The 13,472-nt window shown below is 51.1% G+C and overlaps 1 protein-coding gene across 1 annotated transcript in view; it reads left to right on the top strand.

The window, feature by feature from the left end:
- The window catches only part of LOC103191532 (zinc finger protein 385D-like), a 35,145-nt gene extending 27,496 nt beyond the window's left edge, over positions 1-7,649 (top strand). Inside the window, exons 4-8 of the mRNA XM_042343450.1 lie at positions 1,412-1,568; positions 3,591-3,929; positions 4,631-4,818; positions 6,289-6,387; positions 6,979-7,649. Coding sequence (XP_042199384.1) covers positions 1,412-1,568; positions 3,591-3,929; positions 4,631-4,818; positions 6,289-6,387; positions 6,979-7,197 — 1,002 coding nt within the window. The 3' untranslated portion in view covers positions 7,198-7,649. The remainder of the gene's footprint in view (positions 1-1,411; positions 1,569-3,590; positions 3,930-4,630; positions 4,819-6,288; positions 6,388-6,978) is intronic.
- Positions 7,650-13,472: the final 5,823 nt, after the last annotated feature.

Here is a 13,472-nt window from a genome sequence, read left to right as displayed (position 1 = left end):
TTTTCCCGAAGCTTAACGGGCCCCGGGGCCAAGCACTTGAGGAATGTTTCGGCCGCCAAACACAAATCAGTCGATCCGCTCCGCGGTACATCCCGTGACACGTTCCGAGACGTCTCGAAACGACGCGATAAGACTCTTTATCAAATGCAAGGGTTATTATGGGGTGCAAGTCCACTGTGAGCCCCCACACACCCACTTACACACACACACCCCCACCACCAAAATGGTTTATATATCTATATTACATAATGTAGCCAACAGCAGAAAGAATCAGTGACTAATTTGGTGCAGAAGAAGGCTATTTGGCTAATTCTGACTGTCCTGCCCTCCACTAAGAGCTGTGCGTGGAGACCCACTGCTGTGCCTTTCCCCCCGTACCCTCTTCATTGGGTGCTTTGCTCTGGTTTTTTTCCTCTGCCTTGCCCCCCCCCTTCCTTCCTTCCTTCTTTCCTTCCTTCCCCATCTTCAGGTCGTGCCCGAAGACCTCCCTCTTCGACCGTGCAACACAAGTTGCTGTTGTTGTTTGCTTGAGTAATACGCAGTCTGCCCTCAAAACATTACAGCGGGGTTTTTAAACCATCCCTTTCTACTCGCAGTGAGTTCTGCCTCTCTTTCTCTTTCTCTTTCTCTTTCTCTTTCTCTCTCGATCGACCAGCATGGCCCCTTGCATACAAATCACACTCAGGGGCTACAGTCCGTGGGATAAAATGTCAGTTCAATTATTTTTCACACGTCAGCGATCCATTGCGGGTTCTGGCAAAGGCTGAGCGCCGACTGTAAAAACATCCCCACCGACGGGTTGTGTGTAGCGGATCATCCCCAGTCCTCTGTTATATCACTCTACAATTCCACCAACGCTGTGTCGTCGGTGGAATTGTAGAGTTTCGATGCTTGTGCAAAACGGAGGGTTTTATTATTTTTCTTCGGGAGCAATATTTAGGTTCGAATGCGATTCGCTGGGATGGTGAAGCTGGGAGATTGGGGGACGGTGGCGGGGGGGGGGGGGGTGGGGAGAGGGGGCGGAGAGGAGGTTCTTGCTGTTTGTGGTGAATGCTCCCGTACTTTATTACGTGTTCCCTGCGTGCGAGTCGGTGAGGATAATTTGGCCGCTTCGATCCCCGACTGTTTGCGGGCGCGATTAGGCTGCGGCCGTTCTCCCGCGCAAAATACACAGTCGTTCCACTTGACGCTATATCCCGCGAAGCGCTTTGAGACGTCTCTCGAAGGACGCGATGAGGCGCTGCATCAAATGCCAGGATTATTATTATTCTTATTATTATTATTATCAGGAAAAATAGACAACACATACGAAGTTGAAACAGACGAGTGCGTGGTGATGTTATACGCCGGTTAGGACGACCGCGGCTTCTGTCCTTTGACTGATCTGTTTGCCTTGTTTTCCTTTCCGTAGAACCAAGCGGAGGCTCACTATAGAGGCCATAAGCACGCCCGGAAGCTCAAAGCACTGGAGGCGTTGAAAAACAAGCAGAAAGCGTCGGCCAAAGAGGACACAGCCACTCAACCCGACCACAGTCTCGAGGACGCTATGAGCGATCCAGAGAAGACAGGTGAGCGCGTTAGCCTTCGTGCCTGTACTGGCTCTGTCAGCGCGGAGAGGGGGGGGGCGGGGGCGGGTGGGTAGAATTGCCGTAAACACACAGTCGCAGCCCGAGATACTCGACAACATGCTGAGGCAGGGTATCCAATAATAATAATAATAATACTCCTTACATTTGATACAGCGCCTTATCACGTCTTCGAGACGTCTCAAAGCGCTTCCACCGGATACACCGTAAAGTGAATCGGAGAGGGAAAGCAGGAGAATGGGACTAATCGTTGAGACCTTACACAGATCCCGCATACAAAACACGATGGGCTGAATGACCTACTTCGGTGCTGTAAATCTGCACGGTGGAATACAAAGTGATTCACAGGGTTTAGTGTAAGCTGAAGTGACCGTGCTTGTAGTAGGTTGAGCAGCCCGATTCACAACGCGGCAATTTTTTTAAGCGTCACAAATCACTCGCCTCTCTCTCTCTCTCTCTCTCTCTCTCCCTGCGTCCCTCTCACCTCCACAAAAACCTTCCGGCAATTGGACGAGCGCGAGTGCACGGGCCAGAGTCTCCCCGCGGCCCTTGTCCGTCGTGTCTCGCTGTGGCTCACCCAGTTTGGTGGGAGGGTGACCTTTGCTGTCACTTTTTCCCTGACTCAGGATTTCAGGGAAATCACAGTGAAAGGTGTCGAGGTCCTTCACTCCTACACAACCAGGCAATCGTGCATGTTTGCCTCTCCGCTCAGCCAGCATTTCCTTGTCAGAGTTTATATCCACGCCGGCAGGAATTCAGCTGCGAAGTTGGCTTCGCGTTAGAATAATAATAACAACAATAATAATAATCCTCACGTTTGACACAGCGCCTCATCGCGTCCTCGAGACGTCTCAAAGCGCTTCCACCGGATACACCGTTAAGTGAATTGACTGTATATTTTGTGGGTGAAACGCGGCAGCCGATTGCGCGCAGCGGCGGCCCCCGCAAACAGCCGTGGATCGAGCGACCACATTTTTTGGTGGGCGGAGCGGGGATTGAGGGGTGGTGGTGGTGGTGGTGGTGGAGGGGGGTGTGTGCGGAGAGATTATCACCCCATATTTGTTTGAAATGCGGCAGCCAGTTACGGGATCCAAATCAAGGGAACGATCTCTGGAAATTCAACGTCAGCAAATAAGATCAGAAAGATATCCCTTTGGCCCCGGAGGACCAGGAGCGCAGTGTCACTGGAGGCTTTGCCGAAGGTTTCTCCAAACTCTTGTCAGGGCAGCTGCCACGGGTGAGGGGGTGACCGCCTGATACCGCTGGGGTTATTGGGTGACATCGAGTGCTTTGGGAACGCGATATAAATGCGAGTCGTTGCTGGCCTCGCTCCTTCTCGGGGTGGTGGAGGGGTGGGGGGGGGGGGTCCAACTCAGAACGACGAGCAAATACCGCAGGTATTAAGGCGAGATGCTAATCTGCAAGTGCAATTACAGCGTCACGTTAGAACAGTGGACAGCTGCTTTACATTGGAAACTAAACCCGACCCCATCCATTTTCACTGACGTGGGAACGCGTGGGGCTTCTTGCCTCAGTTGCTCCCGACACGTGGTGAAGCCGGGCCTGATGCGCGCTAACGATCGCTACGCCCGGACACTCCAGGATAGGACAGTCCCGATTGGATTGGGACTCTGCCCTGTGCGAGAGGGGACTGGATAACAGCGAGGAGGTGGTGGCGGGGGGGGGGGGGGGGGGAGAGGGGGTTTAAACCCAGGCTTGTGTTTATTTCCCTCGCCCACCACCAACCTCCACTCAACCCCCTCCACGTTCTCTGTTTATCGCGTGGTGGGTTAAGTCGATTGAAATAAAGAAGAGAGAGAGAGAGAGAGTAAAGGAAGGAGCTCGGGGCCAATTACACCGGTACAAACTCAGAGCCGGTTGTTAACGGACTTGCCCGCCAAACATACAGTCGCTGCGCTTTACGGGGAAGCTCTTCGAGGCGTCTCCCGTTGTTCCGGTTAACCACCGCGCGGCCGAGTGACTGACGCTCGCCGATCTCCGCAGACGATTGCCCGGCGGGGAAAGCCACGGACGAAACGACGGGCGGCTCTCCGTCCCCGAGACCGGGCTCCGAGGTGTCGACGGAGGAGCCCGCCGCCCCTTCCTCGTCCTCGGCCTCCTCCCGCTCGGAAGCCGCCTGCGGGGCTCCGGAGGACGGGGGGCCGGAGCTCCCGGCCGCGGTTCCGGCCGTCGCGGAGACCGCCGCGGGCGAAAGCGGCGAGGTGGGAGTGGCTTCGCCCCCCGAGGGCGAGAAGGAGGGTGACAAACCCAAGCGGCAGCTCTACTGCGGGGTCTGCAAAGTGACCGTCAATTCCGTCTCGCAGCTCGAAGCGCACAACAACGGTAGGTCCCGGCCCTCGTGGCTTTACGCCGGTCGCTGGCCGATCGCGGGGGCTCCCGTGGCCAAGTGGTCAGCGCGCTCTCGCCTCGCAAGCGAGAAGGTTATAACCCTCCCCCCACCCACCCCCCACCACCCCATCCCCGGCTTTGATTCTCGGGCGAAACCCCTTAGGCGTGTTTCCTTACTACACATGCACACCCACACCCACACACACACACATGTGAGTGCAGGGGAAAGAAGGGAACGACTGTACGGAAGCAGGCAACCAAACAAAGAGGAGAGCCTGCGAGCTGGACCTAAAAACCGCCCCCACCAATCTCAGACGTTTTCACGAGAGAACGGACCCGTTTCAGCCCGGCCGATCGTGGCGATGGGTTTCTGGGCGCGCGTGTGTGTGTCTGACACCCGGCCGATCACGGCGACGGGTTTCCACGTGTGTCCTACCCCTTGATACCCTCCGTGTCCTCCACCCCTTCCCGGTCCCAACCCCCAGTCCAGGTCCAAATCCCTGGCAGTCCAACGCCGTTGGGAAGTCCTCCCGACGTGAAAGGGCGCTGTGTAAATAGAGTCTCTTGTTGTTGTGGTGGTGGTGGTTGTTGTCAAGACACCCCACCGATCGCGGTGTTGGGGTTCCGGGTGTTCTCAGACACCCGGTTTCCGCCTGTGTCAGTGTTACTGATTTGCTCCTGCGCCTGCATTCCAGGGTCCAAACACAAGTCGATGCTCGAGGGTCAGAACAGTCACCACCGAAGGAACCGCTTGAAACTGTTCCCTCGGACTTTGTACAAAACCAAACGCATTGGCAATAAAGGGAGCGTCGGGTTGCAGAGCAAAGCCTTCCACTGTAACATCTGTGAGATATACGTCAACTCCGAAACCCAACTCAAACAGGTGAGTCTCGCTTGTCCCTCGTGCCCTCCGTTCCACCATCAGCCACTGCGCCCCGAAACTCTGCTACCCTCTCCCTCTCTCGCCTCCGCCTTGCCCCTCCTTTCCCCGACCCCCACCGTCCATTCGACCGTGCCTACGGTCACCTCCCCCTCCCCCCCCCCCCCCCCACCCCAGCTCGCTGATATTGCTTAGATGAGGGGTTTGACCCTTCGCCCGTTCGGAAGGGATATTAATGCACCCGTGACACCATTGTGGGGGTGGGGGTAGGGTTGAGGGGGGACAAGATAGCACGTTCTTCCTGATGCCCCGGACAGCAATCCAGGCTGATCCCTCAGTGATCTCACCACAGCTGTTTGTAGGAATGCAACCCTTGCTGTTTTGCACCGTGAAGCACTTTGAGCCGTGAGAAGGTTAAGAGTCTCCTCACACCCTCCTGATAGGTGCTAATTGGTGGGTTTAGCCCGAATGGTGTTTCTTACGTCCGAAGACTTGCAACCCGACCCCTCTGAGCTTTTTTTCTTGTGCGATCTTCCCTGCGTTTGAGGGTTTCCGAACCTACCTGAACCTACCTGACCGAGAGTTCCCAGGTGTGTTTGCCACTCTTCCCTGTGTCTGGAATGGATTGAGCAGTCTCTCTAGAGAGCCACAAGGGGTGGGGACCCCAAGAGCGTGGGCTGGGGTGGGGGGGGGGGGGGGGCGGGAGGCGGGAAGTGGGGGTATGTAAAGTGAACCGTTAAGGTCTCTGAGGCATTGATGTTCTGTTCTGTCGGATTGTTCCCAAAGCGCAGTAATATATGTCAAAGAAAGATCAATGTGCAATACTTCTGGGACACACAAACCTCTTACAGGTCATCATTGACAATGCTCTTTGATAGAACGCAGGTGGATGGCTTGGATGTGCCTGACGTTGATACCACTTCAAGTGGTCCAAAGTGGCTTTTTTGTTAACATAGACGCAACAGCCGTTTTACGCACGTTAAGCTCCCCCCCGCCGCCGCCCCCGCGCCCCCAAAGGAGGTGTGAACCAGTTGACGTTAATCTCGCACGTTAATTAATTAATCTGGAGAGTTAATCTGGAGAAATTTGCCTCTCTTCACAATTACCTCCATTGGATCTTAAACCTCTACTTCCAATAATCCGGAGTTCACTCTGGTTTGCCCTGGAGCTTCATCCTCGTTTATAACAACGACGACGACAACAACAACAACAAAATGGCTGCCGTGTTTCGCCCACGACATATACAGTCAATTCACTTGACGGTATATTCCCGTGAAGCGCTTTGAGACTTCTCTCAAAGACGTGATAAGGCGCTGTATCAAATGCCAGGATTATTATTATTATTATTTGAGCTTATATCGTCATTGGGGATGGAGGCGTTGACCCCCAACTTTCTGCCTCAGAGGCGAGAGCATTACCCAACCGAGAGCTACCCTTCCTTCAAGTTTATAATCAGTTGTGTTTGATCCTCAGCACATGACCAGTAGGCGACACAAGGAGAGGCTGACTGGGAGGCCATCCAAACCCAAGTTTAGTCCCTACACAAAGCTCCAGCAGACAGCGGCATTGGTGGTGAGTCCTCTGGTCCGGGCGTCGTTCACGTGTAAACGTCCTTCGTGTAACTGGGAGGGTATGTGTGTGTGTGAGAGAGAGAGTGTGTGTGTGTATGAGGGAGTGTGTGTGAGTGTCTGTGTGAGTGTGTGTGAGAGAATGTGTGTGTGAGAGTGTGTGAGAGAGAGGGAGTGTGTGAGGGAGTGTGTGTGTGTGTGTGTGTGAGAGAGTGTGTGTGTGAGAGAGAGTGTGTGTATGAGAGTACGTGTGTGTGAGTGTAGGTGTGTGAGAGTGCGCGTGTGAGAGTGCGTGAGTGTGAGAGAGAGAGTGAGAGTCAGAGAGTGGGTGTGCGAGTGCGTGTAGAGCCAACAAGGTGTGCAGACTCCCAGAGTGTGGGGTGGGGGGGGTGGGGGGGGGCCGGGGGGCGGAATAACTGCTGAAATTCAACCAGCTAAACCCTCACGGCTTACCATTGCCATTGCCATTGAGGCAAAGGTTCCCTTGAGCTCCACCACACGACCTGCAAAACCCTAACGCTGCTTTTTTCTCACTCTCTCTCTCTCTCTCTATCTCTCTCTCTCTCTCTATCTCTCTCTCCCTCTTTGCTTTCAGACGAAGCTGGCTTTTCAGAAACACCTGGCAAAGCCGATGGCCACCGGTTTCTTACCGAACCCTCTGACGGCCGCCGCGGTCTGCGCTTTGCCAAACGGCCTCACGCTCAGGCCAACCACCACCCTCTTCCAGACCCCCATCCTGGGACCAGCCTTCTTCAGAGCCGCCCCAGGACCTCTGAGGACCGCTCCCACCTCCTTCCTGTTCGCGCCGTATTGACTCATCTCTCTGATTTTCAGGGTTCAGTTCGTTGAGACATTTTTTCTGGGGAGAGAGACACAAAAAATACAAGCAACAGCTACAGGAAAGGGAACTATGCAGTTGTTCACGAGAACATCTCTAAGTTATGCAGGGCAGAGAATTCTGCCTCCTCGCTTATATAAAAGAAAAAAAATGGTATTATTATTATTTAGCAGTTTTTATACTGCGGATCTATTTAGACGAACCTTGTATTATAACAATATGGTTTCAGTGAAGAGAAGAAAAGACACTGTTACAGAACTGATGTAGACATACTTAGATTTGCAGTAGAACCATAAGAGACCCCCAGTCTCTTTTTTTTGCACAATATTTTTGTGATATCTTTAATGTGCGTCAGTCACTGGCTGGGCGAGGTATTCTGTGTGAGAGGTGTTTATATCTATATATATATATAGAGAGAGAGAGAGAGAGAGAGAAGGAGAGGGTGGGGGTGGGGGGAAAGAACAGAAAGGGGGGAAATATCAAAGAAAAAAACTAAGGAAAAGTATTTTTAAAACCCAAATGTTTTTGCCGCGGTGACGGGGAAAAAATATCGGCTTTGCGGTGAGCCGGGATGAGACAAATGCTGAGCGTAGAACAGGACACAAAGGCGCCCCCTTCTTCTCCCTTACCAGCCCACCCTCCCACCTCCTTCTCCCCCACATACCCCCCCCACACATACCCCACCCCCCCACCCACCACCACCACCACCACAACCTGCCCCGCTTCACCAGACTGATTAAACAAAATAACGAGAAGTTCCCGAGAAATAAAAAGGAAAAACTATTGAAAGAAATATTAAAACCAATTTCGAGGGACTCTTTGTATGGAGTTGGTTCTGCCGTCTCCTCTCAAATACATTGGGTTACTTTACCGCACGACCAAACCGGCTCCTTGGATTTAGATTGGGGGGAAAGGGAGGGGGTCGTGGGGGGAGAGATAATACTAACAGGTTCTCGGATACATTTGATCTGGAATAACTTTCAAAGCTAATCGTTTGGTTCGGTTAAAACATAGTTAAATATGTTCAGCCCATTATTGTTCAGGGGCCTGTGTGTGCTTTGACGTTGGATTCATTTACAAACTTCTGAAAGCCTCCATCGCAGAGCGATGTTTCGTACCTCAGCTCGTGGCTGTACACTTTTCTTCCCTTCACTGTTATTTTTGCTCCGTCCGAAGGTTGAGTCGACGGAATCAATCGGGGTGTTTAAAAGGGAGTTTTGGGGTGGTGGGAGGGGGGTGAGGGGGTGGGGGGAGCGCGGGGATTAAAAGCGTTCGGGGTAAAAAAGCAGGGAATAAATGGGATTAAAAGATCTTCTGTTGTGATCTAAGACTATCAGGACAGGCTCGAGGGGCTGAATGGCCTCCTCCTGTTCCAAGCAATACGAGTGTCTAAGGCCACAAATACTATATGCATTCTACTTTTTTATAATCGTTCCAATGTCTTTCAACTGGATCCGTTTCAACACTTGGCTTCTCTACTGGATGGAGGTTTAAGGCGCGGGGCAAAGCTACAGGGCTTTGACTTGTCTTACTGTGCCCACTTTGCCACGAGGGTATCACAGGCCTCTGATGTGACACGAGAGTCATTCGGCCAGATCTGCACTTACACGTGGGCCTCGAGAGGACAAAAACCTGGAGGAAGGTATTGCTACAGGAGCCCTTCTGGACATCTTGGGTAAAGGAAACACTGGAACAAGCAGACCAGCAGGTCACAGCCTTGTCTAAGCCCAATTGGAGCTACAGTTGAGCCAAGCAACAACAACAACAACAACAAATGACATTTACGCACAACGCCTTTCACCTCAGGAGGACGTCCCAAGGCGCTGGATCTGCACCCGAGCTGGTGGCTGGGATCAGGAGGATGGGGAAGGCACCAGCGGTGGAAGATGCAAGGGGTGCGGAGGAGGTCAGGTCAAGGCTTGGCTTCGATTCCCGTCCTACTGACGACTTACTTTCTAGGCTAGCGAGTGAAAAGAGGCCCTCCTGGTTGGGGAGGGGTGGGGTGGGGTGGGGGGCAGGTACCTAGTGCTCGGAGCTGTACCACAGGGAATGAGAGGAGAAAAATTCAGAGGCGAGAACAGGGAAAAATACGCAGAAATTCACGACCAAGTCTTACTTGCGCTGTTGTGTTTCGAAGGTGTTTTTTTGGTGTCCTCATCGGGGCCTTTTTTTTTCTTCCCCTCTGCTAAGAAAAAGTACTAAAACGTTGGGTCTGTCTCGTCGCTAGTGGAACGCTAGAAAGCTAAATTGTTGCTGCGTTTAGTTTCTTCCCCACACTCGTCTAAATATGTTGTGAAGTTAACCCGGCCGTTGGTTCTACACAAACCCTCTCCCTGTGCAGCCACGGTTCTCGTGCGAGTCTGTTTTAGTTTTGTCGATAACATTCGAGCGAAAGGAATATATTATACCACGCGACTGTGTCGATAGAGACCCTTTGTCAGCCTGCACCCTGGAACCTCTGGAACCAGGTGAGCAGGGTGCATTCCTCTTGGGAGCGAGAGAAAGAGAGAGAGAGAGAGTGAGTGCGTATTCCATTCCAATACACGGGAATTTTCCAAACGGAGTCCCACGCATCCCCCACACGCACACATGTGCGTGACTCTGTTTGCCACGGAGACTCTTAAGCACGGTGATGGGTTTCCGTGTGTGTGTCAGACACCCGGCTGACCAAAATAAAATGGGCCCTCCCGAACCCCCCCCACCTACCCAACCCCTTCGCCCACCCACCCCACCACCCTTCAAAGCACTTCTTTATGATCTTTAGTGACTTTTTTAACCAAAACTCCCTTCCGCAGCTCCAGATGTACCAGTCGCTTCCTTCCTTAACGTGAGATTGAAATAAAACACTGTGAATATCATCTTGTTGACCTCCGGGACCTCGCGATGTTACCGTCAGGAGGTCATATAGTAGTTTTTCATGTGTGGCTGTGGTTACGTAATGGTGTTGTGTGACCACTTACATCCACACGGTTCAAATAACAAGCCAGGTATCGGGAATCGAAAGGGTGACATATCTCCCTTAAGGGTAGTCGTTGACATTATATCTCGAGAGAGAGAGAGAGAGAGAGAGAGAGAAAAAAAACAACACACGGAATAAGTGTTGAAAAGTATTTTGATAATAGCTATTTTTTGTCACCAGTGACCCCCATCTCCCTCGTGGAAAAAAAAAACAGGGTGGCGGGGGGACGGGTGAGCAAGCACTTGGATTAAAAAAAATGTATAATATTTCAAATTTAATAAATCAAATGCTGGTCTTCCACAAAACCAATCAAATCGCCGTTATTTTTTTGCGTTGGGGCCAGAAACGCACTCGTCGGAAGCATCCGTTAGTTAACACTGTCCTTTTTTTGCAGCACTCAAAAGCACACCCACGCGCGCGCGCCCGCACATGCTGTGATCTAAACGATGAGCAGTTATCAATGTCAAGCCTATTACGATAGCAATTATTAGCACGGAGGAAAAGCCAGTCAAACCCGGGCTCGGGTGGCAGTTCTCACGTTTCCTTTGCTGGAGGAACTCCGGACTCCAATCCCAATTCCACGCACTTCCGATTGCAATCCATCGCAAGATGTTTCATTCACGGTGCCATCGCAACGGGTCGAAAGGAACACGCACGCGTTTTTTTTTTTTTTCGACCAAAGTGAAATGTTTTGGCTTCGCTGGATTCAAGGATTTTCACTGAATATACTGTAAAGTGAACCGTAAAATGTCTGTCTTGTGGGCGAAACACAGCAGCCAATGGCGCGCAGCAGCGTCCCCTCGAACAGCCGTGGATTGAGTGGTTTCAACTCGAGACAATCATACTCTTAAGAGTCGGGGACAGAATTTCAAGCCTTTGGAGGCATTTGAAGCGAAACAATTTTGAAACGAGGTCTTTAGTCGAAAAAACATCTTTGGCGTTCAAACGCCTGTCACGAAAAGTGTTTCTCGAACCTCTTTCTGTTTGACGACCGCTGCTGGTGCTATTTGTGTGAAGCTGTGAGCCCGAATACCATGCAGACTTTCACAGCAATTCTCACAGAGAGCTATATATAAAAAAAAATCCCTTTGTCAGTCAAGAGAGGATGTGAATATATTGTGAGAAATGTTCCCCCCCCACACACACACCCGACACACACACGTACTCCCTGTCAAACATTATGAAACCTATTATTTGGAGAGGGTAAATAAAGGTCGATGAACCTCTAGAAATTGCGAATTGGCTTTTATAGTTAGATGAGCCTGACAGAGATCTGGTGTTCTTTAATGGCCCATGAAATGGATGCCCTTTGTTTACAGAGGCGAATCTGTTCCCTTCAGATGCCACGCAAAGGGTCGTGAGTGCTCGCTTTATTCACCACCCATCGCTGTCGATCAGGCCCTGTGCTTATTCCTTCGCTTTGATGTGAACCCAGTGGAAGACGAGCCGGGCAACAAGATGTTCAAGTGCTCTCGAGTACAACTTGCAGTTGACGCAGCGCCCTTTCATGGTGGCGGAGTGTTTGAAAGCGCCCTACGCTTCTTCCCTTGCTCCCGCCCGCCTCTGTTTACCGAGCAGTAAATAGGAACCCGGTTGTCGGTCAACCGCTGTGTGCGATCGCTTGCCGGGTTTCGCCCTCAAAACATACGCTCACTTTGCAGTTTATTCTGGGAAGCGCTTTGAGACGTCTCATCGACAGTGTCCCACAAACAGTCGTGGAATTAATTTTTGGGGAGTGGGGGGGGGAATTCTTACCCCCGGATCCACCAATTGACTAACGACCGGGTTCCTACTTACTGCCAGGTCAACAGACTGCTTAAAACTAGTCAAAAGTAACCAGAGCTTTCAAAGAAGCTTTGTCCCTTGAGGGTGGAGTCGGGTAATTTCACCCTAAGTAACAATCAGGTATCTCCACAGAATCTTTCCTGTGTCTTTTCATTCTCTTACAAAGCAATTCTCTCCAGGTTTCCCTCAAAAGAATCTCTCAATAATCCTCCCTTCCTTCAAAGGATCCACCCACATCCCTTCTTTCTGATGTGCGTCTTTTTTACTGAATAATACTACTCATAATTATGCTTCCATTCGATCTAATGCAATTGAATCAGCACTTTTTTTTAAAAGAAAGATAATAATAGATCTTGTTTGATTTGAAGCAAGTTTCTTATACGTTGCGTGCCTATCCTTTTATACCGGCATTATCTGATTAAGAGTCAAAAGTCAGTCCAAGACAAGTTTTTTTCTGAATCCTGTGGCAATTTAATCCCTCACCTATGACAAACAAAACTGGATTTAGCTCCAGGGCCATTCCTCTCATTGTGTTGTCGGTTCTTACTTAATCCCTGCCCTTTTTCTCGCTCTGTCCTCTGTGCTCGAATCTCGAGTTCCTGCCCTGAAGGCACTCCTGGTGGGAGTCGGGTTGAACGTTGGGGGGAGATTTTAAACCTCGCGTGCGTTCGGGAATCCATTGAGAAATTGTTAATGCACCGCTCTGATTTGCGAGGTTCGCGAAAGGGACTGACGGAAAGGTGAGGTTCAGAAGAACGTCTCCCGAAGGGTTGTCAGAATAAATCACCAGGGAGATCGTGGAGGGCATTTAATGGAAAATAGCGCAAGTATCTCGCAGAGGAGAAAGGACTCTGACAGTGCAGGCCTTTCTAATCCTGCGCGCTCCCTACAAAATACATTCGAAGAAAATCTCTCGTCTCACTTGAAAATGGACGTTTTCGCTGTCCAACTTTTAAACAATATTTAGACATTTCGGGACAGCTTTGTACACGGCCGGACACGAGGACAGGCTGGTGTGATGGTTGTCATGGCATTGTTTCCCGTCCGCGAATTATGAGGAAACCGTTCAGTCAAACGGTGTGCTTTAACCCCATAATGCTTGGGATGGATGGTTCCATGGCAACCCAGGTGCCTTAAATAAGTGAGCAAAGAACGGTGTGACCAGAGGGTTTAAGAGGCAAATAAGTGGGAGGCAATGGCTGTAATTAAATGTCGAAAGAAGAAAGAGGAGAGCTCTGAATGGCTTGCCCGCAACCCCTGGGAATTAAAGGCTTTGCCTTCCTCACACAAAAGGCAACCAACAAGGTCTTGTTTTTGTGTAACTCTTTCCCTGCTTGTTACTAGCTTGTCGCCACGTTAGCGTTTCCCCGAAGGTCGAGACGTCCCTCGACAGGGCAAAAGCCGTTCGGCCTTTTAAAATAATAATAATAACCCTTGGGTTCGATGCAGCGCCTTAAGACGTCGTCGAGAAGTCTCAAAGCGCTCCACAGGATGTATCGTAAAGTGG

The sequence above is a fragment of the Callorhinchus milii genome, unplaced genomic scaffold (assembly GCF_018977255.1).
Source record: "Callorhinchus milii isolate IMCB2004 unplaced genomic scaffold, IMCB_Cmil_1.0 Scaffold23, whole genome shotgun sequence".
NCBI classification, from domain to species: Eukaryota; Metazoa; Chordata; class Chondrichthyes; order Chimaeriformes; family Callorhinchidae; genus Callorhinchus; species Callorhinchus milii.
This window is presented reverse-complemented; position numbering and strand designations above follow the sequence as displayed.